We start from the raw sequence: 25600 nt of genomic DNA on the forward strand, positions 1-25600 counted from the left end.
TGTATATATACACATTTCTATTACCTTCAACTGTTTTCATACTGAGTAAAGTTTCATCAGTTACGATTATCGTTTTTCCATGTAGGAATGTAAATAGTTCAACTTTGATAAGTTCCTTATGATTTCTTTTCCCTGTTTACCTTCTCATGCTTCTCTTGCTTCTTGTATCTGAATGTCAGATTTTCTATTCAACTGGTTTTTTCATCAAGAATACTTGAAAGTCCTCTATTCCACTGAATGACCGTATTTTCCCCTGAAACATGATACTCAGTTTTGCTGGTTAGGTGATTCTTGGTTTTAATCCCAGCTCCTTTGACCCCTGGAGTATCATATTCTAAGCCCTTCAATCCCTCAATGTAGAAGCTGCCAGATCCCGTGTTATCCTGATTGTGTTTCCACAATATTCAGATTGTTTCTTCCTGGCTGCTTGTAAAATTCTCTCCTTGATCTGGGAATTTTGGAATCTGGGTATAATATTCCTAGGATTTTTCTTTTTGGGATCTTTTTCAGGAGGTGATCGGTGGATTCTTTCAACTTCTGTTTTGCCCTCTGGTTCTAAAACATCAGGGCAGTTTTCCTTGAGAATTTCTTGGAGGATGATTTCTAGGTTTTTTCTTTGATCATGGCTAATGTTGGATTGCTCTGTTTATTTTGCTTCCTTTACCTGGTTATGTTGCCACTCAGTCACTTGACCCCTGGGCTTTTTGCCACAGTAGGACTCTGCCTACTGACAGGGCAGCTTTGACCCAAATTCTGGGGTTTTCTCAGCTGCTGAAGGCATTAGTTGGGTGCCCTCTCTGAAGCCTCCACATGCTCTGGCAAGCTGGTCGAACACCCCAGGACCTCCACCCTAGACCGCAATCCAGATCCAAGCAGGTTAAAGCAAGAATGATTACCCCTCAGACTGGTCTCTTGGTCCCCCTACACTCTGCAGGCCAGGAGCTGAAGCTGCCATGTGGGGGTGGCTGCACTGCCGAGGCGCTGCAGCTGCTTCTCGCCCTGGGGGCAGAGGCCAACCACACTCCCAGCCACTGGATCCCAAAGTCCACACTGCACAGACCTCTCACTTTGTCCTTCGCAGTTATGTGTTGATAATTCTGGAAACCGCCACAGCTGCTGGTGATCTGAAGTTCCTCCAGCTGGTGGTTGGTCAGGCAACCTGGGGCTAAAACTTCTGGCTCGTGTGGGGCTGGGTTTGGCTCCCAAAGAGCAGCACTGGCCGATTCCTGCTGGCCTGCTGGGCTGTCCTCAGCAGGAGATTAGCTTCTCTGTGTCATTTTGTGGGTTCTGTAGCTCCAAAGTTTGTTCAGAGTCCCCTTTTACATGAATTGGGGGAGGTGGAAGCTGGAGCCCCATGGAAGTCCTGTTTCTACTCCCTCATCTTGACTCTGCTCCTCTCTAGTTATTTTTCAAGAAAAATGCCATCTTGCTACTCCCTCCTTATATTTTATTTGTGAAATTGAAATTTTAAATCTAAGTGTAAAATTTTACATGTTTCTCTATTAAATTTCATCTTACTAAATTCAGCTCCATTTTTTAGCCTTTCACTTTTAGATCCTTTGTTTTCCACTGTGTTTTAGTGATCCTTTCCAACTTTATATTATTTTAAAAATTTTATAAGAATTTCATTATACCTTTCTTTAAGCCAGGGACAGAGCATATAAGTTCTTATTGTTATAATTATGCCACTGCTCCAACCCATGCCTTCTTTATAGCAATTCCCTAAAGTAGACATCTATCTTCTACTTCATGACCCTCAGTGATGGGGATATCATTGCCTCATGAGGCAACCAGTTATACTTTTATATAGTTCCAATTGTTAGTAAATTTTTCTTGTTATCAAAGAGAAAAGTAATATCTGTATTTTCTACCTGTACCTTCTAGTTCCTTGTCCTGGGGACTAAACAGAAGAATTCTAATCCTTTTCTTAATTTCTTTTTAACATGACAGTTCTTGAAAATGTTACACATAGCCATCAGATATTCTCTTTCCCAGTCCTCAAGTTTTTTCTTTAGACTAAATATCCCCAATTCCTTCAATCAGTCCTTGCCATTGTGGTCCATTGGCTTACTGGCAAAATTCTAGCATGTATTATTAAAAGGGTAGATGGTGTGTGAGCACTACAGTTTTGGAAGGCATTGCTTCAATCCCCCTGCCTTTACAGTCAGTTAGTTGCCTTACTAATATGTGGTGCTCACACATTATCTTTTTCTTTCTTTCTTTTTTTTTTTTTTTTGCTTTTCTTTTTTGGAAGGCAATTGGGGTTAAGTGACTTGCCCAAGGTCACAAGGCTAGTTTTTGTGTTAAGTGTCTGAGGCCAGATTTGCACTCAGGTCCTCCTGACTCCAGGGCCGGTGCTCTATTCACTGTGCCCACCTAGCCACCTGACGCATTATCTTTTTAATAATGTATGCTAGATAACAGCTATAGATGGCAGAGTAAATAGAGTGCTAGACTTGGGGTTCTTAAGACCTGGGTTCAAATCCAACCCCAGACACTTCTTCGCTCTGTGATCTTGGGCAAGTCACTTAAACTCTGCCTCAACGTCCTCATCTCTGGGTATTATAATAGGACCTACCTCTCAGGGTTGTTGTGAGGATTATCAAATCATATAGTACTTGTAAGGTACTTCCAAAACTTAATGTACCATATAAATTCTAGCTGTTGTTGTTGTTATATATTATTAGAATTTTTCTAGGAATATAAGCCAAGATCATCAGCTCATAGTTTGAAGAATCCACTTTCTTTTGCTTTTTGAAAATCGGGACAATATTTACCCAAGTTCAGCCTGAACCAGTTCTGTAAATCACAGGTTTTCTAAGTTTACTAACAGTGGCCCCGCAATAATATCTGCAGATTTATTTATATACCCTTGTGAGGGACCCAGGTGACTACAAGTCATTGAAGACAAGTAGATACTCTTTACCAGTTCCTTTTATTTTGCATTTCACTTCATTGTTAATTATTTTTGTTCTGTCATTCCCACTTTGTAGATCCATCCAACTTGGAATAGGAAATAAAAATAAAATGGGAGTTATACCTTTTTGGATCTTCCATTATAATTTTCTAATCTAATCTAATGTCTTTTTCCTCTTAACTATAACGTAGCTTTAAAAGTCTTTTTGTGGTCCTGAGCATTTATGCTAGTTTGTTCTTGGATTTAGTGTTTTTGAAAGTATTCTTGTAGGAGCTTGTCACACATTTGTATTCATCCTCAGTCACCTGGCTTTGCTAAATTCTTTTTTAAAAATCTTGAGTTAGTTGCTGGGTTTTTTGTTACATCCATATTGTCCTCTTCAGGTAGTTTATTTTTCTTCCTTGTCAGAAGCATTAGTGTTTATGCCATAATTCTGTTTTTGAGGATACTGTACTCAGCTTAAACTATCTTAAGACACAGCTGGGTAATGCTGGACTTGAATCCGGAAAGGCCTGCATGCAGCCTCAGACACTTACCTACTTATGTAAGTAAGACACTTACTTACACATATGGCCTACTTAATCCCTCTCAGCCTTCGTTTCTTCATCTTTGAAATGGGGGATAATAATAGTACCTACCTTCTTGGATTGTTGTAAAGATACAATGAGATAGTATTTAAGTGCTTTGCAAACTTTAAAGTGCTATATAAATGCTAGTTATAATCATTAATTTCTCCTGTTGAGTTTTAGACCATGATCTAATATGTCCATTCTCTGAACTCTGAAATCGGTTGCTCGCACATCTAGGTGTTTGCTAGCCTGTACTTGACTTTAACACATGAATAACGGCTCACAATTCTACGGTGCTTTTAGGCTTATATTGCGTTTTCCTTACAACAACCTTGTGAGTTACATAGTCCAAAAATTGCTATCTACGTTATACAGGTGAGGAATTGTGACTCATGGAAGTGATTTGCCCAAGATAAACATAGCTAAATGTTGACTGGGACTTGAATCCATTCCTCCTGACTCCAGATTCAATTCTTCCTTATATTATACCATGTAGCTTTCTCTTTCCTGTATGTCATGGACCTTAAGATGCTGGGACCTTTTTTCATGTGACCTGAAAGTCTTCTTTGCCTTCCTCAAGTCGTCCTAGATGATTTTGTCTGGAGTGTTCCTTTATCTTTGTATGTCATTATATTAAGGACATATGATTTTGTCAGACTCTACCAGATCAACTTTCACCTTGTCTGTAACTTTGTCTTAAAAGTGACAGAGGCAGGATTTGAAGTCAGCACTTCTTATTTCTAACTACAGAACCATATTAACTAAGCTATATTGCTTTTCTTTTTCCTGTTCCGCCAATTATCTCTCACACTTGTGGATAAGGGATGAATTTGAAATCAGCTATGATAGAAAGAATATTATAAAAGGCAAAGTAGACTATGTAAAAATAAAAAAGTTTTTATACAGATAAAATACATGTAGCTCGAATAAGAATGATGACTAGAGGAAAATAATGCTGTAAGTCACAATGAATATGAAAAAGTCATTGAAATATGAGATTTATGTGAAATAATACAGTGAACAAGACAGAACCAAAAGAAAGATACACACAAATGTCACAACTATGTAAATGCAGACAACTGTAAATGACAACAAAACTATCAGAAACATTGGGCAATTTCTCATTTGCCTAGGAGGTAGATACTTGGTAACCTGCAACCTCAGCCTTCTTGGGACACAGCCAAGAACTAGAAAGTAAGCAAAAGAGAGTGCTGAAATAATTATGTGCTTTGGGTAGTATGCCTGACTCTGTAGCAAAGTCCCTAAGGTCATCATTCAGACTTTTATTATCTTTTCATTTATGCACAGTGTTAGCGACCTTGGTTTTCTGGTTTCTTAAACATTAGTACTTTTGAGGCAGCCAATCAGAATGGAGGAGTGCTGAAAGAGTATAGAGGCACTGATTAAAGAAGTAGGAGATGATAGCAACAGAAAATTCAGGAAAAACTACTATATTACTATAAACACTAATGATTGAGGGCTGTGATATTGACCCTGAGTCATCAGGAAAAGGTTAAATTGTGTTCAGTATATTTTCTTATCCTTAAGAAAGCATGTGGATTCAATTTTAAAAAATGGCTAAAGTAAACATTTTTCTGCTTAAAAGAGTAGATTTTATTTTTCTGGAAAATTTATTCATATGAGACTGGCTTTTTTTTTGGGGGGGGGGTGGATTAGGTGCAGTGAGGTACAGACCTGTTATTTCATCAGCATGAGGAACTGTTTGTATGGGAACTTCCTCTCACCAATGGCTATTGGCTTAGAGAGTTGCTGGGAGAACTGAGAAATTATGTGACTTGCCCGTGGTCAGACTTATGTGAGGCAGGACTTTAACTATGATCCTCCTGACTTTTAAGGCTGAATCTTTATCTACTATGCTATACTTCCTCTCCATGTGGAAGATATCTTTCTTTGAAGTTAATATATCATAACAATTATCCACACTGTTCAAGTGGTTGTTATTCTACCGGACCCCCGGGTAATTTTCCACTCTTTTCTTGGGGAGTTTAATCCTTCGATCACTATTCTCTTCTCCTCCCCAATTCCTGCCTTACACTAGGAGATTTCAACAACTATGCTAATACTCCCTCAAATTCCTTTATTTCCCATTTCTTCAGTCTCCTTAAATCCATGACTTATTCATTCACTCAACCTCAGCCATACACAGGATGGTCACACCATGGATCCTACCATTAGTCATGACTTTTCCAATTCCTTAGTCAAAAACTTTGATCTTCTTTGTGATCGTATTCTCCTATCATTTCATCCATCATTATGCCTCATCCTTCTTAAACCTATTCTTCACCCTCATCATGACTTCCAGTGGTTCTACCCCTCTGTAGTTTCTTAGGTCATTGTTCCAGTTCCAGCTTTACTTTCCTCTCTTCCAAGTATCAACCATATAATTAACCTTCTTAACTCTATACTATCATCAGCTTTCAAACACCTTACTCCCTTGGCCTTCTGCCACTCACCCCTTACCAAACCCCAGATCTAGGTGTGCAACTTTGGTATTATACTGAATCTCTTCATTTTCCCTCACTTTACATTTCTAATCAGTTGCCAGATCTTACTGTTTCAAAATAAATTGTATCATTTTACATTTTCACGGCTAGTATAATGTCATGCTTGTTTTTCTGTAATAGCACCAGCATTTTAATTTACAGTTTTAAAATTGACCTTTTTGAGGGTATAAGTTAAATTTATATGTCTCTGTTTGAGTGTTTTTCCATGTAGTTATTGATAATTTGTGTCTTTCCTTTTGGGAATTCCTGTTCTCAAAAATCCCTTGATCCACTGTTCAATAGATTATATATTTTTTTAGGTTTTCTGAATTCCTTTAGGATATTCTATGGAAAGAAAATGACAGTGGAAGTTTTCCTGTCTCAGAAAGAACTTAGGAAGATTTGGGATCATAATCACAAAAATAATCTATTCCAGCCCCTTCATTTAAGAGATGAACAACCTGAAGCCTATAGAGATTAAGTGACTTGCCCCAGATTACTCAGGAAAGAAATGGCAGAGCAGAGATTCAGAATCCAGTCTTATGACTCCAGGTTCAGTTCTCTTTCCCTGCTACTTCTGAGTCTTGGCTGTGCCACGTGGGGTGACTCAGGGTATGTGTGGTGACCCCTGACACACAACTATTGCCCTCATTTCACCTGGAGCATCTAGCCCTCTTGTTCTTGTTCCGAGGCAAGTATCCTGAGTGTTCTTAAAGTGTTGGCTTCTGAATACTTTTTGTCATTTGTAAGCGACTTATGTGTTACTTGAAGGATTAAAATATCTAGTTTTAATTTAAGGAAGTTTTGTAAAGATCATGCCCAGTTAGACTTCACTTACTTTGTCAGTAATTTCTTTGGGGTAAGGAACTGTCAGGAAATCCCTTCTGTTGATATGTGTCAGCAGCTTTCCTCCATCTTAGATCATATGAATTGTCTGGGTCACTGAGAGCTGAAGTGATTTATCCAAGGTCACCCGGCCAGTCTCGGGTAGAAACAGTGCTTGAACCTAGGTCCCCTTGATTCTAGGCCAGCTCTATCTCTATAGGAAATTACTATTTTAGCTCATTCCTCAGTGTTGAATAAAATCTCTGTAGATATTTATAGGGTTGAAGTTAAAGTTCATTGTAATTTAATGTAATTTGTGTTGTCAGGCGAGCCTCAATTCATTGACTGGGAGAATGATAGTGATAGTAAAGAAGATATTGGTAATGAATGTCCTGAATTTGGAGAAAATGAGAGTGCTGTGGAAATATCAGACTGTATTTCCTGTGCAAGTAGCAGTCCTCAGACTAGTGAGGAGAGAGAGCATGACTTTTCTCAGGTAAGTATATTTTTCATTCCAATATTGTAATAGAAGTTATTTCTTAAAAAAATAAATCTCTATACTTCTTTTCTGTCCTGTGTGTTTGTTGACAAATAAATTCCCTCCCCCTGCTCCCCACTTGGAATTAGGATTTAAGTTCTTTTGTTCCTCTAATTTTACATGATTTAAATCTAGAGAAACCAGGGAAACAATAAAAGGCCTTACTATATTCAATCTAACTATATTCCTGGGAAGCTAGGACCTTTGTAGAATGTTTAGAACTTAAATTCTTAGTTGATCCAACTGTATTAAGTCAGTTTATTGACCTACAAGGTGAAGTGCAGTTTAAGTGTTCTACATTCCCCCTTCACGTTGCAAATTAACCAGAAATTTGGGGTAAAACCCAGATTTGTTCATAGATGCTAGTAGAAATAAACCCTTTTATTATTCAGACACTAATACAGGTATGCTGCTTTTTTTTTTTTTCAGTTTTTAAAAAAATTATTTATTTTAGTTTTCAACATTCATTTCCACAAGATTTTGAGTTCTAAATTTTCTCTTCTTTTCTCCCTTACCCCCCCTCTCTTCTATGTGCTCTGATCCCCCTCCCCTTCCTCCCTTTCCCCTTATTTTCTTGTAGGCCAAGATGGATTTCTATACCCCTCTGCCTGTATATCTTATTTCCCAGTTGATAGACACCTGAACTTCTTGAAGGACATTCATATATAATGTGAATCAGAAGTTGTAGTGACACTTTTTTGGGGGGTGGGGATGGGGGTGGGAGGATTGTCCCATGAGTGATGTGCTGTAGTGGAAAAAGCAGTGGATTTGTGGTCAGAAGACCTATGTCCTCATCCTGGTTCTGGGGCCCTGGGCAATTCAGCTAAATCATCTGGGCCTCATCCAAAATGAGGGAGTTGTCTTCTCAGGACCCTTCTAGATCTAAATCCTCTGGTTTCTGCAGTACTGTCTTTCAGGACCTTTAATAAATCCAATTCATTAATTTCCATTTTCTCCAGTAGACGGCACCCTAGCATTAAAGTCATTTTCCTGTAATTCATGTTAGCAGTGCCTCCCTAACTTCTTCCCTGTAGGGAGCAGCAGAGACATAGCAGATGGTTTACTTTTAGCTGTGTATATTCTTAAGGAAGTATGAAGGAGATTGGATTTAAATGAGACTTGTTATGTAATTCCCAAGTTCGTTATGTAGTGACAAATGTGGAAATATCATACAGGTTAATAGTCATAGTAAATAGCAAGCAGCCTCAGCATTTTCAGGCCCTGGGTAAGGTGAGCGGTTGAGGCTGGTTCATAAGATTAAAGTAGGTCATGTAGAGAAAGCTAATATAACTTTGTTAGAAGATTTGTGACTTTGAATTGCAGATTCTGGATATAGAACAAATGTTATCTTCTTTTGCCCTGGTGGGTCAGAAGAACAGTTCTGAAACTAAAGGACAGTGGGGCATGAGAAAGCTCTCTTAGCAAGATTTGGAAAAACTTAGGGATGCATATAAATGGCCTTCCTTCTGAGTTATTGACCTAGGAGATAGATGAACTAAAGGATGTCTGAACCCATTAATGTAGGACTTGGAAAACTTTTGAAAATAATAAATTCAATCTGATGAAGTCAGGTGGTTTTTTTTTCAGTTTTAATAAGGAATCATAACATTCTAAACAGTTATTTGTTGTTCAGACAATGCTTTTTTTAGGTTATGTGTGGGCTGAGCTTTTTACAAAAGCACAAAAGGTCTGGACTAAAGTTTAGAAAATCCTCTTCCCATTTTATACTAAATTGTATGTATACTTATTTAAAATTTATATTCCTATTTATGATCTCATCAAGTTTTTAGATAGCATTCTATTTATAAAAATTACTCAGGAAAGCAACTTCATTCTTGGGCTTCTTGCCAAAAATTGTTTTCTTATCTTTCTCACAAATCCCTTCTTAATTGGATGAACTCTAAGTTTCAAGTTTGTAGTACTGAATAATAGTTGTAATTGTGGCAATCATTGATTAATTTATTTTTCTCCTTCTTACCATTCCTTGCTACCCCTTCCACCCCCTTCTCTCCCCATTCCCAGTTTCTCTTTTTTCCCCTTCCTTTTTCATAATCAAATACTTTTTATCTCAGCTTTGGGAGACTCATAAATAAAAAAAGCCTTTACTTTGTAAACATTTCTCTTGTCTTTTGGCAACATTTTTTTCTTTTCAGAAAAAGAAATCGTTCCTATAAATCATCATATGTAAATATTTTATAGTGTTCTTGGGTTTCTGGTTCAAAAATAATTATGCTTAAGGAATATAGAACTAAATGACTTTTGGAGATGTGCCTTTATATTTACTTAGGTGAATATCTTGGCTTTCTTTTGCTTAAAGAACTGTAATGGGCCCAGAGATTTCCTAGTGGAGTACCAAGTTTTCTAAAGGTTCTAGTCCTGTCTAATCTTGGTTATAGAGTAGTTTTCTAAGACATTTTGGTCACTGCATTTTGTGTTATAAAAAGATCTGAGTAAGAGTATTTTTCTAAGAATGGGGAAACCTTGGTACAAAAAGCCAATGGACTACAATGGATCAGAAAGTGACTGTAGGAAAATGATTTCTCATGCAAAAAGTACTTGTTCTACTGGCATAAAAATTTGTAGGCATTGGAAGATAAGCATAGATCTGAAGAAACTGGTCAAAATAGTTAGGCAGAAGTACAGAATAGGAGTACACTCTTATTGGGGGTTATTTTGTTTCCATAGACCACCTAAGGCTCGTGGCTATAATATGGTCTAGATGTAGAGGTGGGGAACCTGTGGCTTCAAGGCCACATGTGACTTTCTAGGTCCTCAAGTGCAACCCTTTGACTTGAATCCATTAGAGCTGCATTTGAGGACCTAGAGGGCCACATGTGGCCTTGAGACCTCAGATCCCCCACCCCTGGTCTAGAGGAACTGATCTGTATTGTCCAGTAAAGGACAAAATTAGGAGCTTAGACTATCTTCTTGGAAACCTTGGCCGTTGGGAGAGGAATTCAGTGTGTAACAGATTTTTATTTAGACAGTGGCCAATGAACTTGGTTGGACTGCCTATTTCCCAGGCAAACAGGACTGTAGAAAATACATGGACCTTTATTTATGTCTTATTTGACTAGAAGTGTTATGATCTCATTTCTTGATAGTGTCTTCTTTATGACTAGCTTTCTTCTGATGAAATTTGCATTTGGAGAAAGAGTATTATTCTCATCAGGACTCTCAGAGATAATGCCAATGCAGAATAGTCATGTTGATAAAAAAAAATGTCATCTGCCTTTGGTAATTTCTTGCTACGTGTGTTTGTGAAGTATGAGGATGTCATGGAGTTTAAAGGCCAGGTGTTCCCTATCTCCTGACATTTATTACTTATGACCTGAAATTGGGCATGAGATCTTAGAGCTAAAAGGGAAGTGAGAGGTTATCTCTTCCCACCCTTTCTTTTCTTTTCTTTTTTTTTTTCTTTTTGGAGGGCAGTTGGGGTTAAGCGACTTGCCCAAGGTCACATGGCTAGTTTGTGTGTGTGTGTGTGTGTGTGTGTTAAGTGTCTGAGGCTGGACTTGAACCCATGTCCTCCTGACTCCAGGGCACCTAGCTGCCCCCCACCCTTTCTTTTTAATAAGTGACTTTTCTGGGGTCTGTGAAACCTGATATGTGAAGTGATTTGCCTGAGCCATGTATAGAAGATGTGGCAGAGGGGACACTTGAATCTAGTTCTTCTGTCTCTGGAGCTAGCACCCGTTTGTTGCCTGAATTCTACCTTACTAGCTGTGCATGGCTCTACCTTGACCATGGAGTAGTTCTAGATGGAAGGATTCAGGGCTTGGTCATAAGGGCCTTTGTAGTTATTTAAATGTACTTCATGTCATAGATTTTTGTGTATCTGTCTTCTTCCTTCCTTTTATTTCCTTTGTAAATCTTTGTGTTGTATAAATTATAGCTATTATTGTTATTAAATTGTAAATTCTTTAAGAGTAGACTTTGTGTCTTATTTCTTCTATTTCCAGCACCTAGCATACCTATCTTCTGCAAGATAGGCACCTAATAAATATTTTGTTGAATTTAATTTATTCAAATTATAGTTAGTATGGTTAGTAACTATCAGATAATCATTTAAAAATTTTGGCCTTGTCTGCTGACGTTTGATGAATGTGTTTGCATAAAATCTTAGCTATAGCTAAAAGTCCTTATCTCCATGATTTGGCTTTGTTCCCCAGAGAGAGGATTAGAAAGTATCTTTTAAAATGATTTGTTTAAAAAAAGGAAAATGTGATTTATTGGAATCCTGATGTAGAAATGCCACATTTGCAGAAGGTTGTACTTACCTAAAAACGATCTCTCCAGTTGTAGAAAAATCATTAAGGTTATTGCCTTTGACCCAAGCTAACCAGAATAAGGCAAACTCTTTCTAAGCCTACTTCAGAACTAGTCTCATCAAAACCAAGTTCAGCAAGCCCAGATACCTATTAAATGTCTTTTAATTTTTTTGTTGTTGTTCTTATTGTTCATATCATAGTCAGTATCAACAGAAAAGACTTGACATTTGTACTATTGATAGCCAGCATAGAATGTTAAAGTTTTAAGTAATTTTGAATGGTCCAGAAGTGTTATTGTTGGACGTGACTGATGTGTAGTCTCCTATATAGAGCTTTTGATCAGTCAATGGCCTGTGAATAGGAAGAGGAAAAGGAATAAATAAAAAATTATTTTTCTAGCCTGGGGAGCTAGGGGATGATGGTATCATCCAAACAGAAACACTCAGCACATGGTAGTAGATGTGGGAATGTAGTATGTCGAAGAGGACAGAGTTAGAGAAGTATATTGTGTGGTCATCTGCATAGATGTGAAAATATTACAATGGAATATTTAAAAATGATTACTAACATTTAAGAATCTTTCAAGTCCAAATTTGGAATCTTCATTCATATGTTGAAGTAAGATTAAAAAATAAGAGTATAGAGTTAATTTTTAGAGAGTATGATGAAAACACTAAGATAAATTTGAAATTGGAATTATTTCCTATGGATTTATTTCAGTAGTTTGGTCACCGTATGCAATGCCTTTTTCAAAAGCCAACAGTTCTTAGTCAATTTCAGTGAAGACATTTTTTGAAAGTTATTAATATTTTAGAGATGATTTAACTAAGACCACTCTATAGGGTTCCTGACTCAACTAATTTTTTTGGTTCTGAAATTACAGAAGCATTTAAAAATGTTCAAAGGAATACGTACCCTCCCTTTCTGACAGTTTTAAGTATAAGAACTCTTATAGTAGTGTTCTTAGGTTTCTTCCCTTTCCTAGGGATTGAGACTTCATTCCACTTGACCTGTGTTCTGACATCCTAATTTAGTAATTGTATTTCTGCTTCCCTTCCTAGTTTGCTCTGTTCCAGAGGTTATTCAGAGAGAAAAAAGTAGTCCAGTGGAATGAAAAATGACAATCTGATGAAGTTTTCCTTCCTTCTTCCTCCTTTATCTTTCTTACCACTCCTGATGCTGCCCTTCTTATCCAAGCATCAAATTCATATCCATAAATGTTTAGGTATAATAAGAGAAATAAGTTCCTTTGTAAGTGCCTCTAGTCAGTCAATCAGTAAACATTTTATTAAGTGCCTATTTACAGTGTGCCAGGCATCATGCTGAGTGTTGGGGCTACAAAGAAAGATAAAAGGCAGATCTTATTCTCTAGGAGCTCAGTCCAGCAGGGGAGACAGCATGCAGACAACTATCTATAAACAAGTTGTATTCAGGATAAACTGGAAATAAACACCAGAGGGAAGGGGGATTTTAAAAAATTTTTACTTTTTAGTTTACATCATTTATTTCCACAAGATTTTGAGTTACAAATTTTCTCCCTGTCTTTCCCCTTCCCACCACCCCAAAACAGCGATCCCACTGAATATCCCCTCCCCCAATCTGCTCTCTCCTATATCTTCCCCTATTCCTCCTCTGACTTTCCAGTAGGGCATGGTGGCCTACTCTATGCCCCAGTGCCTGTATATCTTATTTCCCAGTTACATGTAAAATAATAATAATAATAATATACATATTTTTTGCTTTTTTGGAGGGCAGTTTGGGTTAAGTGACTTGCCCAAGGTCACATGGCTAGTTTTCATGTTAAGTGTCTGAGGCTGGATTTGAACTCAGGTCCTCCTGACTCCAGGGCCAGTGTTCTATTCACTGCACCACCTAGCCACCCCCATATATATATATATATTTTAAACATTTGATTTTAAACCTTTGAATTCCAGATTCTTTCCCTACCTCCCTCGTCACCCACCCTTACTGGGAAGATACGCAGTTCAGTATAGGTTGTACATGTGTAACTATGCAAAACATTTCCATAGTAGATATATTGTGAAAGACCGACTATATTTCCCTCCCTCCTATCACACCCCCCACTTGTTCTATTCTTTACTTTGATCCTGTCCCTTTTCAAAAGTGGGTGCTCCCAACTTCCCTCCCCCAGCCTGCCCTCCCTTCCATCATCCCCCCTCTCATCGGGAAGGGGGATTTGTTAAAAAAAAAAAAAATTGGTAGATAACTGTTGCAGTAGATAGAGTTCTGGGCCTGGAGTCAGGAAGACCCCAGTTCAGATTTGATGCTGTGTAGCTATGGGCAAGTCATTGAACCTCTGTTTGCCTCAGTTTCCTCAAATGTAAAAGGGGGATCAAATGAGATAATATTTGTAAAGCACTTAACATAGTGCCTGGAGCATAGTAAGCATATATAAATGCTAGCTGCCATTATTATTCTAATTATTATTATGATTTGTCACTCTGAATTCACCAATGTCCTGAAGCCACAACTGAACAAAAGAGCTAATGAAGCTCTGTAAGAAAATGATTTGGGAACCCTTTTTACTTCAGTTCATCAGAAAGATTTGCTAACTTTGATCAGTACAGTGATATACCCCAGCTTTAAAGGACTCATCTAAAATGCTGTCCTGGATTGAGAGCTGATGAACTCAGTGCATTGTGAAGCATTTCTGCCCTTCCCTCCTTCCTTCCCCCTCTTCCCTCCGGTTCCAAACGTGGCTAATGTGGAAATGTGTTTTGTATGACTATGTATGTATAATGGGTATAGTAAAAGAGATATAAATAGAGATAGAATAAAGAGAGAATGTGGAACTAAAAATAAAAATTTAATTTAAATTAAAAAAAGAAAAAAATCAGTTCAATTGACCTTATTAACAGATGGACATTTATTAAGTACCTACTGTAATGTACACCACTCTAGAATATTGTACTAGAAACATTTTGGAGGGAAGGGGAATAGAGGCTGGAGAACTGCTGTTAAGAGGATATCACAAACAAGGCTTGTATTTAGGTGGTAACAGTGGTGAGAATTAAGAGGAAGGGATAGATTAATAAGATGTATTCCAGGTGATGTAGAAGGGAGAGTCCAAGATAATGCCAAATTGTTATTAGTACTAAGTAGAATCTTCTTTCCAGGGGCTTGAAGGATTTAAATTGGTTACAGTTAGATTTCAGATTTGTAAAACTTTTCTAGGAACATGGTCACATGAATTTTAATCTTATTTTTAATTTATTTATATTATTTATATAATACATAATATAATATATTCTGTATAAATAAATATAACTTAATATTATTTTACTCTGTACATTTTACTCTGTTATGTGATAGAAGCCTGTGCATCATAAATGAATAACATGGTGGAATATTTTGGTTTTTTTACTTTTTAAACAAGCCTTACTCTAGGGTTTTGTGCTTTTGCTTTTGTTAGATCTATTTTTTCATTGTTGGGGAGAACATCCCCCACAGATGCTTAGCTGGAACTCTTCTCTCCTAGGGGTATTGAGAGAAAAAATGAATTGCCTGTGGTTGTTCAACTAGTATGTGTCAGTAATAGGACTTGAACCAATGTCTTCCCAGCTCCAAGGCCAGATCTTTATTTATTGTGCTATGTCTGTCAGAACGCACTTAGATAAATTGTTGTCCTATACAAGTCTTATTGTGAAAATGGTATCTTTGAGCAATTCATATCCCCACACTGTTTTGGCATCCAAAGACATCGTCATCATCATCATCATCATCGTCATCATCTGTTTTTATCTCTATTTTACAGATGAGGAAATTGAAGTTGAGCAACCTTTCCAGGGTCACACAGCAAATAAATGTTAATGTTCAGATCTGAATCTGGGTTTCTTGATTCTAAGATCAGTGCATTTTGCACTGAAATGTGTATAGTAATTGATCTCACATACTAGAATAATGAATGGATATGTAAAATGCTTCTACATTCCAGTTTTAATTATTAAAGTTGTTTGTCTTCACAGAGGTAGGTTTTTAGGTCAGTGCCCATAAGCAGCTTCTAATTGTAGGGAGGACAGCTTAAGAGATCATCCCCATTTAAAAATTTTAATCTTGATAAGAGTGGTTGATAACTATTAGCTTCTGTAGCTAATGGAATTGGTTTGACTCCTTGCTAAAATATAATATTCACAGAGATTCCATTGTCATCCTGTCATTGAGAACAGATAAGTTCTGCCTTGAAGATAAAGGCAATTCTCTCATCATGTCTTTCATCTTCTTTTAAAAAAACATTTTCCTTAATTTTTAATGCTTTCTGAAAAGGATGGTAGAGTCATGGAAGTAAAGTTTAATGTGTATGATATTAGTCATTGCTATGTTGAGAGAGATAACATGATGTCTTCAGTTTCCTTTATTGTTGTCATGTTAAAAACGGACAGTTGAATATCTAATTACTTGCTAAGCAGTGAAAGAAGTAGAAATTAATTTCCAATTTGTAAAGTCAAATACACTTTTCTCCTTTTTGGAGATGGGGGGAAATAAGAACCTTGTAATTCATTTCAGTGATTCAAAAGAAGTTATAATACTTTCCCCCATAAGTTATACTTTGTTTTTAGAGCATTTCATGATCAGTTAATTGACAGATGACCTTGGAGGTTGAGGTCAGTGTTTTGTATGGTTTTAAATGTGGTTAGCATCTTTTGTATGGTCTTAAATGTTGTTGGCAGTCTTTTTTTTTTTTAACTGTTCTAACTTTTTTAATAGATAAACAAATCTTTTATATACTCGAATTCATTATTTATCTTCCAGTATGTTCCCAGACTACATTTCTTATAGCAGTATTTTAAGGACCCCTGATGGTTCACTATATCTGTTTAAAAGTCAGCACACATTTTTTTGTTTTTAAGCTAATGAAGCAAAATTTTGACATGGTCTCAGCCAGGTATGTGAAATAATTTGACTCTTGCCATGTTAATTTGTAAAATATATATTTATTAAAATTTTAAAATTAGTATAGTTTTGTACCAGTTTATACTGATATCTCCTGAAAATGTAAAGGAAAAAATTAAGTAATATAATCATTGAACCATAAATTTTAAGTTGGAAGAGATATTAGCAAATATCTTATCTGTGATTTTGTTGGTATAGGGAATTCCTAGGGGACAAAATTACTTCTGCAGGTCTGCAGTTTATAATTTTAAAGAGTTGCCTAGAGTTTAGAGAGGTTAAATGACTTGCCTAAGGTCATACAGCCAGTATTTTTGTAATTGTATAAATTGTGCTCTTATTGTCGCTCACTTCACACAACATCTATTCATAAAAGGCTCCCCAGGTTTCACTGGAACTGTCCCTGTCATTTCTTATGACACAGTTATTCTATATTCACATGCTATAATTTATTTAGCCATTCCCCACTACCTCATGAGAGACTTAACTGAAACCGAGGCATAGATAGCTTAAATGTTTTATCAGCTGCCACAGGTCTATATTCAAATTATAGACTCACTAACATTAGATCTAGTTATCTTTCTACTATGCCATGCTTGTATTTATTCTCTTTATGTATATTTGTCTGTATGTATATCTATATCTGTCTGTCTGTCTGTCAATCTATCTATCTATCTAGTTTCCCCTGGTAGAATATAAGCTCCTTAAGAGTAGAGATTGTTCCATTTTGTGTTTGTGTCCCTAGGTGCTACCTCAGTGCCTGGCACGTATTAGGTATTTATAAATGCTTGTTGAGTGGTTGAGGGTAAATGGATTTTGTAAATATAAACAAAGAGCTTTTAATTAAGCAATGTGAACTCAACAAGGAAAATGCCTTTAATGAAACTCTGATTTACATTATCCTGTTCATGTACTTTAGGGAAAATAACAATCTTTTTTTTTTTTAAACCTCTCAAATTAAGGCACATACTGTAATGCTTGCTGTGTTTTCATTTTACTTTCCATGTACAGATTCCCAAAGGATTTCAACTAGAGTATACTGATGGTAGGTTAATACCTTACCCAAATGGGTGTTTAATATTCTTTGATATGTTTCATATATTGTTAAAATAAAATATGTCACTACCTAGTAATTCTTGTTATCCATACCAGTCTCTCAGCCTTCACTAAGTTCCTCAAATATGCATGACTACATTACAAAGGCAAAATTAAAAACAGTTCCTGTCCTCAAGGACCTTTCATTTTTCCTAGCTTCTGAACCTTGACCAATGAGCAGAGGAAAATGGATAGTTACAGTCAGTACTAGAAACAGTGGCCATAAAGGCTGTATCATCGTGGGGAGCCAGGTTTTGTGATAGCTAGAATATGGAAGAAGTGGGAGAGGAAAAGATTGAGGATGAAGCTTTGTTTCCTATGGAAAGAGGGCATAGTGGAAGGGCCGGGTGGTTGGTGTTTGGTTGAAACTTTGGGGTAAGAGGGTTTAGGAGGATGGGAATCAGGAGTTAGATGGCAGGGGTGGAGAGTGGATTTGGGTGAGGATCTACAGGAGTCGAGACATGAAGGATGTGACCAGGTGTGAGTGCCTTTCTTCTTCCTGTATGTTCATCATATCCCGGCCATTTATCTCTCTCACTGCCTCATGCCTGCTAGAGTTGTTCTTTTTTCTCATTTTGACTTTGAGTTGCTCTGTCCTACTTTGTTCTCTTAATGTATTACCGAGCTCGTGTCTCACTTTCTTCTCTCTAAAATCCTGCTATATGGTAACTGAGCAGTTGCACTGTATGCCGTCCTGTACGTTTGAATTCCTTATCTGCTGCATCCTCCTGGCGTCCGGGAACTGCATTCCTCAGGGCTGGGTAATCTTTATTTTCTTTCACCCTCCCATGTTTCTGAGCACCTCTGGAGGAAGCCATGCAACCTTGCTAACAAGGTTTGTTAAACATTCTTTATTTCAAAATACCAAATTTGCATTTTGGTAGAGAGAGAGACTGTGTGTATGTGTGTGTGTGTGTGTGTGTGTGTGTGTGTGTGTGTATGTAACAACAGGCAACAGTAACAAAAGAGGAATCTTCACAGAAACACAATGAAGTTCACATCTATAGGATTATACTATAGGTAAAATGTTCATAGTCTTTTGAACAAAAATTTAAATTGAGCTCAACAGTAATGAGTAGCTAAAAATGTTGCTTTACTGCTGTAGAACCAGTGTTTTTCTAGACAGCACCTTGTAATAGTCACTTTATGTTCTAAATTTTCTTAAACTTGGAAGAGCACAGAATTTTCAGAATTGAAAGGACCTTGGTGGGGCGGCTAGGTGGCGCAGTGAGTAGAGTCAGGAGGACCTGAGTTCAGATCCAGCCTCAGACACTTAACGCACACACACACAAAGCCTAGCTGTGTGACCTTGGGCAAGTTACTTAACTCCAATTGCCCTCCAAAAGGCAAAAAAAAAAGACCTTGGCAGCCAGCTGGTCTAATAACCCACATCCAGGAAGGAATCTCTTCCATGTTACACCTTGTAATTGCGCATTCAGCTTCTTCTTAAAGATCCTTGAGGAGAAAGAACCCACTACCTCCCAGCAGTCATTCCACTTATGGGTAATGCTAATTGTTAAGTTTTTCCGACATCAAGCCTACATTTTTTCTTTGTGACTTCTATCAGTTCCTTCTGCTCTTGCCCTCTGGGGCAAATAGAACAAGTCAAATGTCTCTTCCACATGACAGCCCTCAGATACTTGAAGACAGCTATCATTAGTAATGTGTTTTCCTTGCCTTTTTATCTTTAAAAGACAGAATAAATTGTTGCAGTTCCTGGCAAGTGAGGAAGATTTTTTTTCCCTTTCATGTTAAGATATTACCAGCAAAGAATATGGATAATGAAGTGTAGCCTTCTTCTTTTTAGTCCTTTTCTTGGCTCACTGTAACTTGTTGGATTTATAATGAAAATTATAAGAGTTAAATATATTAATTTCTCTTTTTAACACTATAGCTTGTAATGATTGATTTTAGATTGCCCTTCTCTTGGGCTTCATTAGAGTATGGAGGAGACCCCGGCTCTGTTAAGGCCATGCCAGAGGAGTGCTGATGTACAAGGAGGACTGATCCTGGCTGCAGACTTTCTGTTTCCCGAGGCCAGCCTAAATTGGTGTAATGGGCTCATCACCAGCAGGCTAGCCACTTGGTGATGAATTCTTTGGCCATGACAACCCAAATATAAATAGTATATATGCTTGATATAAATATATGTGTATATATACTGTGTATGTATAAATGTATATATTAACATATATCTTTGTGTGTATACACATTATGTGTATATATATATACATGTGTGTATAAACACACACCCTGACTCAGTACCAGTTGGATATGCAATTTGACAGGATTTTTTCCCCCCTATAATGAATGTCAGTGTGCCTTACTGAGCCTTTCACATTTAGGCTTTTTTTTTAAATTTCTTTTTTGTCTTTATTAATTTATTTACTTTTAGTTTACAAGATTCAGTTTCACAATCCCTCGAATTTCAAATTTTCTCCCCCTCCTTCTCCCACTCCCCCACATTTAGGGTTTTTTAACTTTTTTTATCAGTGATTTTTGGTTATGAAATACCTCTTTAAGATTGGGATTAGTTTGTGGCCCTTGGAACAGATGTGTTTTTTTTTTTTTTTTTGTTTTGTTTTTTTTGCTTTTTGGAGGGGGGATGGTAGGGCAATTGGGGTTGTGACTTGCCCAAGGTCACATGGCTAGGTTGTGTGTGTGTGTGTGTGTGTGTGTGTGAAGTGTCTGAAGCCGGATTTGAACTCAGGTCTTCCTGACTCCAGGGCCAGTGCTCTATCCACTGTGCCACCTAGCTGCCCCAACAGATGGTTTTTTATTCTCTCTAGGAATCATAGTAGCCTTTAAGATCCCTTCTACCTTTAAATCTGTGATCCTCTAAAGGCCAAATGATTGTGTCATATCATATGGATATATATGTGTGTGTATATGTATATATACATGTAAATGTATGTATATATAGGCATATATATGTATGTCTATGTGTATCCTAACTCTAAATCTCTCATCCCATGAATGAATAATGATAATCTTGTTCTTACCATAGTCAAGTGAAATTAGTATCAGAAATTATATCCTTAACCCTGGTCCATCCACCATCTTGCTAACATATCTCTTTGGTTGTTAAGGATTTAGGTTCAAATCTGTAGCACGTGGTATGTAACACTATTTATATGCTGTAGGTAGGACATTTTTGTGCTTAAAAATCAAGCAGCACATTTATTAAATGTAGGTAGATAGAAATTATGAAGAGTCATCTCTAATTGGAGTGTCTATCAGGTCTATTTTTACAATCCAACAAACTTGACATTGGAAAAATGTAATCATTGCTTAGTGTTGAAATGACAGCGATTAAGGTTTTTAAAAAGGAATGAATATATGAATAAATATGTAGTATCAGATGATTTGTTTCAAAAGCAGATTACTTACTGCTACGATGCCTTCATAGAATGAAGTGGAGAAAGTGTTTCAGGTAAAGTGAGTGGAAAAGTTGAGAATTTCACTAAAAGCCTTCCTTTTTCATTGAATTCTGTGCTAAAAGGCAGTGGTTGGCTTAATCCAACACTGTGAACAGAATGTAGGTGCGGGCCATTTGCATGGCATCAGGGAGCCAAAAGGATTGGAAAAAGCCACCAAAGATCCAGTAGCAATGTAGGGCAGAGACAGGAATATGCTGCTCATTTTGGGCCTCTTCTTTGCTCTAGACTATTTACGTCAGAGTCTGAGCAGCCCCCTAATCCTTCGGCTCTGCTCTGTTTAATTTTTGGCTTTTTATAATAATTGCTTTCCTTCCAAGCTTCTCTGGAAAGAGGGGAAAAAAAACCCCCAAATTCTCATGTAGCCAAAGGTAGTATTTTGGTCCTGTCATTTCCTGCTCTGCTGCATGCCAGATAAATTTAAAATAGCCTTAAAAGTTGTCATTTTGGTGATCTAGAGGTGTGGAGTTCTTGACAATCAGCATGTGTGATATAGAGAGTTTTTAAAGTTATATTTCAGGTATGCATATTCCTAGGCCATCCAGAACCATCTACAGGATGGAGATCTGCTGAGGACAGAAATGATTCATGTTGCTGTTACTTTAGAGGATTGGATTCTGGCTAGAGGTCTCTGCCTTTCTGGGTTCTAAGGTTCTGTTCCTAGTCCAGGGTGAGTTTGCTTGGGGGAAGGATGGGAAAAATGAAAAGGTCAGCTGTGTTTGCAATATTCCCTTTGAAGTAAAACTATTGCTTAGGGTATGACTTTTTGGGTGAGGAAGGACTGAGCAATGAGGAAGTAAAAACAGAGACCTACCTTCTCTGGCAAGTCCTGTGATCCTTGCCTATGACCTACCTTGGAGAGAATTTGGCTTCAGGGTAAGAGATAGCAGAGAAACTACTGTATAAGAATATTAGTAGAATAATTTTGTTTGTATAGCCTCAAGCCTAGTAGAAGTCAAAATCATATAGGGATTCATTTATAAGTAGATTTAGTACAAATCAGGAACACCCAAAATCTTCAAACAGAATACGTATTTTTAATTTCTATTTAAGTAATTGATTTTTAAAAATATGACAGAAAAAGAAATTGTATGTGAAACCTTGAATCTGTTATACAGGGTGTCTAAAAATGTCTTGTTGTTCAGTTGTGTTCAATTTTTTGTGACCCCATTTGGTAAAGATACTATTTCCTTCTCCAGTTCATTTTACAGATGAGGAACTGAAGCAAACAGCGTTAAGTGACTTGCCCAAGGTCACATAGCTAGTAAGCATCCAAAGGCATACTTGAACTCATGAAGATGAGTCTCCCTGATTCTAAGCTTAGCACTTTATCCACTGCACCACCCAGCTAGTTTCCCCGCCACTAAAAGTCTTAGTGCAGCTTTAAACTTTAGTAACCGCAGAAGTATACATGCTGTAAACTTATTATTTTTTAATTTATTTTTTCATTTTTCAAGTGCTTTATTAACTTCTGATTTACATCATTCATTTTTGCCAGATTTTGACTTACAAATTTTTTCCCTGCTTTTTCCCTACCCACCACCACCCCAAAATAGCAGTCCCACAGGATATCCCCTCCTCCAATCTGCTCTCTCCCATATCTTCTCCCATACCCCCCTTTGACTTTTCCAGTATGTATCTCTATGCCCTAGTGCCTGTATATCTTATTTCCCAATTATGTGTAAAATAGTATTAATAATAATATATATATATTTTTAAACATTTGATTTTAAAACTTTGAATTCCAGATTCATTCCCTTCTTCCCTTGTCACCTACCCTTCCTGGGAAGATAAGCAGTTCAGTATAGGTTGTACATGTGTAGCTAATGTAAAACATTAACATAGTAGATATATTGTAAAAGACTGACTATATTTCCCTCCCTCCTATCCCACCTCCCACTTCTTCTCTTCTCTACTTTGATTCCATACCTTTTCAAAAGTGGGTGCTTCCAACTTCCCTCCCTTCCAGCCTGCCCTCCCTTCCATCATCCCCACTCTCATCCCCTTCTCCCCTACTCTCCTGTAGGGTGAGATACCCTATTTACTGTGTATGTCATTCCCTCCCCAAGCCAAATTCAGTGAGAATAAGGTTAACCCATTCTCGTTTGCCTTCCTATTCTTCCCCTCCATTGTAACCATTATCCCTTGCCTCTTCTTTATGAGATAGTTTACCCCATTCTGTCTCTCCCCATCTCCTCTCATTATATTCCTCTCTCACCCCTTGTTTCTTCCTGGCTGCTTGTAATATTCTCTCCTTCATCTGGGAATTCCAGAACCTGGCTATAATATTTCTAGGAGTTTTCTTTTTGGGAATCTTTTTCAGGAGGTGATCGGTGGATTCTTTCAACTTCTGTTTTGCCCTCTGGTTCTAAAACATCAGGGCAGTTTTCCTTGAGGATTTCTTGGAGGATGATTTCTAGGTTCTTTCTTTGATCATGGCTTTCAGGTAGTCCAATAATTTTTAAATTATCTCTCCTGATCTATTTTCCATGTCAGTGGTTTTTCCCATGAGATATTTCACATTGCCTTCTATTCTTTCATTTGTTTGGAACTGTTTATCAGCATCTTGATTTCTCATAAAGTCATTAGCTTCCATTTGCTCCAATCTAAATCTGAAGGAATGATTCTCCTCATTGAGCTTTTGAGATTCTTTTTTCCATCTGGCAAATTTGGCTTTTTAAGGCATTCTTCTCCTCATTGGCTTTTTGAGCCTCTTTTACCATTTGAGTTAGTCTATTTTTTAAGGTGTTGTTTTCCTCAATCAGGCTGTTGACTCTCATTTCATAATTTTCTTGCATTGTTCTCATTTCTCTTCCCAGTTTTTCTTCTACTTCTCTTATCTGCTTCTTAAGGTCCTCTATGGCCTGTAACCAGCTTGTATTTTCCTTTGAAGCTTTTGGTGCAGGAGCTCTGACTTCACTGTCTTCCTCCTGTTCCATGCTTTGATCCTTTTTGTCCCCAAAATAGGAGTTTAATGTTGGATTCTTCTGTTTGCTTTGTTTCCTTTGCCTGGTCATGTTGCCACTTGACTTTTGGGCTTTTTGCCACAATAGGACTCTGCCACCAGACAGGGAAGCTTTGTACCAAACGCTGGGGTTTTCTCAGCTGCCGGAGGTATTAGTTGAGTGCCCTTGCTGAAGCCTCCACTTGCTCCGGCAAGCTGGACACACTCCCCGGGACCTCCACCCTAGACCACAATCCAGATCCAAGAAGGTTAAAGCAAGAGCAATTACTGCTCAGACTGGTTGCCTTATCCCTCTACACTCTGCAGGCCAGGAGCTGAAGTTGCCATGTGGGGGTGGCTGCATGTCCTCGGCTCCTTGCCCCAGGGGCAAAAGCTGACGCACTCCCAACTACTGGGTCCCAACGTGCACAGTGCACCGACCTCTCACTTTGTCCTTAGCATGTATGTGTTGATAATTCTGGAACTTCACAGCTGCTGGTGATCTGGAGTCCCTCCATCCAGGGACTGGTCAGGCCCGCCCTGGAGCTAAAACCTCGGAGTGGAGCTGGGCTCGGCTCCCAGAGCTCTGGGCTGCCCGATTCCTGCTGGCCTGCCAGGCTGTCCTCAGTGGGAGGTTAGTGTCTCTGTGTCATTTTGTGGGTTCTGTAGCTCCAAAGTTTGTTCAGAGTCCTCTTTCACATGAATTGGGGAAGGTGGAAGCTGGAGCCACGCAGAGGACCTGCTTCTACTCCACCATCTTGACTCCGCCCCCCTCATGCTGTAAACTTATAAAAAAGATTTAAAAGGTTTAAAATTTTAAAATATTGGTGTTTCCTTTAAAATTCAACATAACTGCTGTGCTACCATCCCTCTAGTTGATTTTAAAACTTTAGCTGTGGTTCAGTGACATGATAATGATTATAACAGTAATAATAGTCATAAAATTTAAATAATGCTTTACATTTTGCAAAGTGCTTTTCAAATATTATTTTATCCTTAAAATAACCCTGGGAGGTATGTGCTATTATTATTTACATTTTACAGATGAGGAAATAGAGACAGATGGATGACAAGTGACTTGCTCAAGGTCAGGTAGCAAGTAAGTATATGAGGCAGGATTTGAACCCAGGCCTTCCCGACTCTAGGCCTAGTTCTCTAGGTATGTCCTGCATATAGTTTTGCTTTTAGAACATATATAATAAATTCAGCATATTACTTTCAAAGCTTCCATGGTTCTCTTCATTTCCTTCCAAATTTCCTTCTTTTCTGTGTGTTTTTTTTTACAAGCTGCAATGATTTTTTCTTCCTATTCATAGTACTATTGCTAGCCCTTCTTTCTTCCCAAATCCCTCCTCCATTTAAAAAAAATTCTTGTAATAAATAGTTATGGTCAAACAAAGCAAATAATGTCAAAAGCATTGACTATATCCCAAAAAAGTTTTTCATTCTTTACCTTTATTTAGTCCATTGCTGCTCTCTGCAGGTGAGTAGTTTGCCACATCATTAGCCTTCTGGAGTTGTGGTTGGTCTTTGCATTGATCAGATTTCTCTTCTCTTCTCTTCTCTTCTCTTCTCTTCTCTTCTCTTCTCTT

The 25600-nt window shown here is 37.7% G+C and overlaps 1 protein-coding gene across 6 annotated transcripts in view; it reads left to right on the plus strand.

Moving 5' to 3' along the window:
- SPIDR (scaffold protein involved in DNA repair) overlaps positions 1-25600 on the plus strand; it is a 593302-nt gene that overhangs the window by 27188 nt on the left and 540514 nt on the right. For 4 of the 6 annotated variants that reach the window (XM_069099903.1, XM_069099905.1, XM_069099904.1 and 1 more), the window contains exon 5: positions 7142-7311. The exons of 1 other annotated variant lie outside the window; for it this stretch is intronic. In XM_069099903.1, coding sequence (XP_068956004.1) covers positions 7142-7311 — 170 coding nt within the window. Of the gene's footprint in view, positions 1-7141; positions 7312-25600 lie in introns of those variants that run through there. One more of the 6 variants, XM_069099909.1, reaches the window with a different exon arrangement.

The sequence above is a fragment of the Petaurus breviceps genome, unplaced genomic scaffold (genome assembly GCF_028583685.1).
Source record: "Petaurus breviceps papuanus isolate PSGF00001 unplaced genomic scaffold, PetGlider_PUasm1.0 38, whole genome shotgun sequence".
NCBI classification, from domain to species: domain Eukaryota; kingdom Metazoa; phylum Chordata; class Mammalia; order Diprotodontia; family Petauridae; genus Petaurus; species Petaurus breviceps.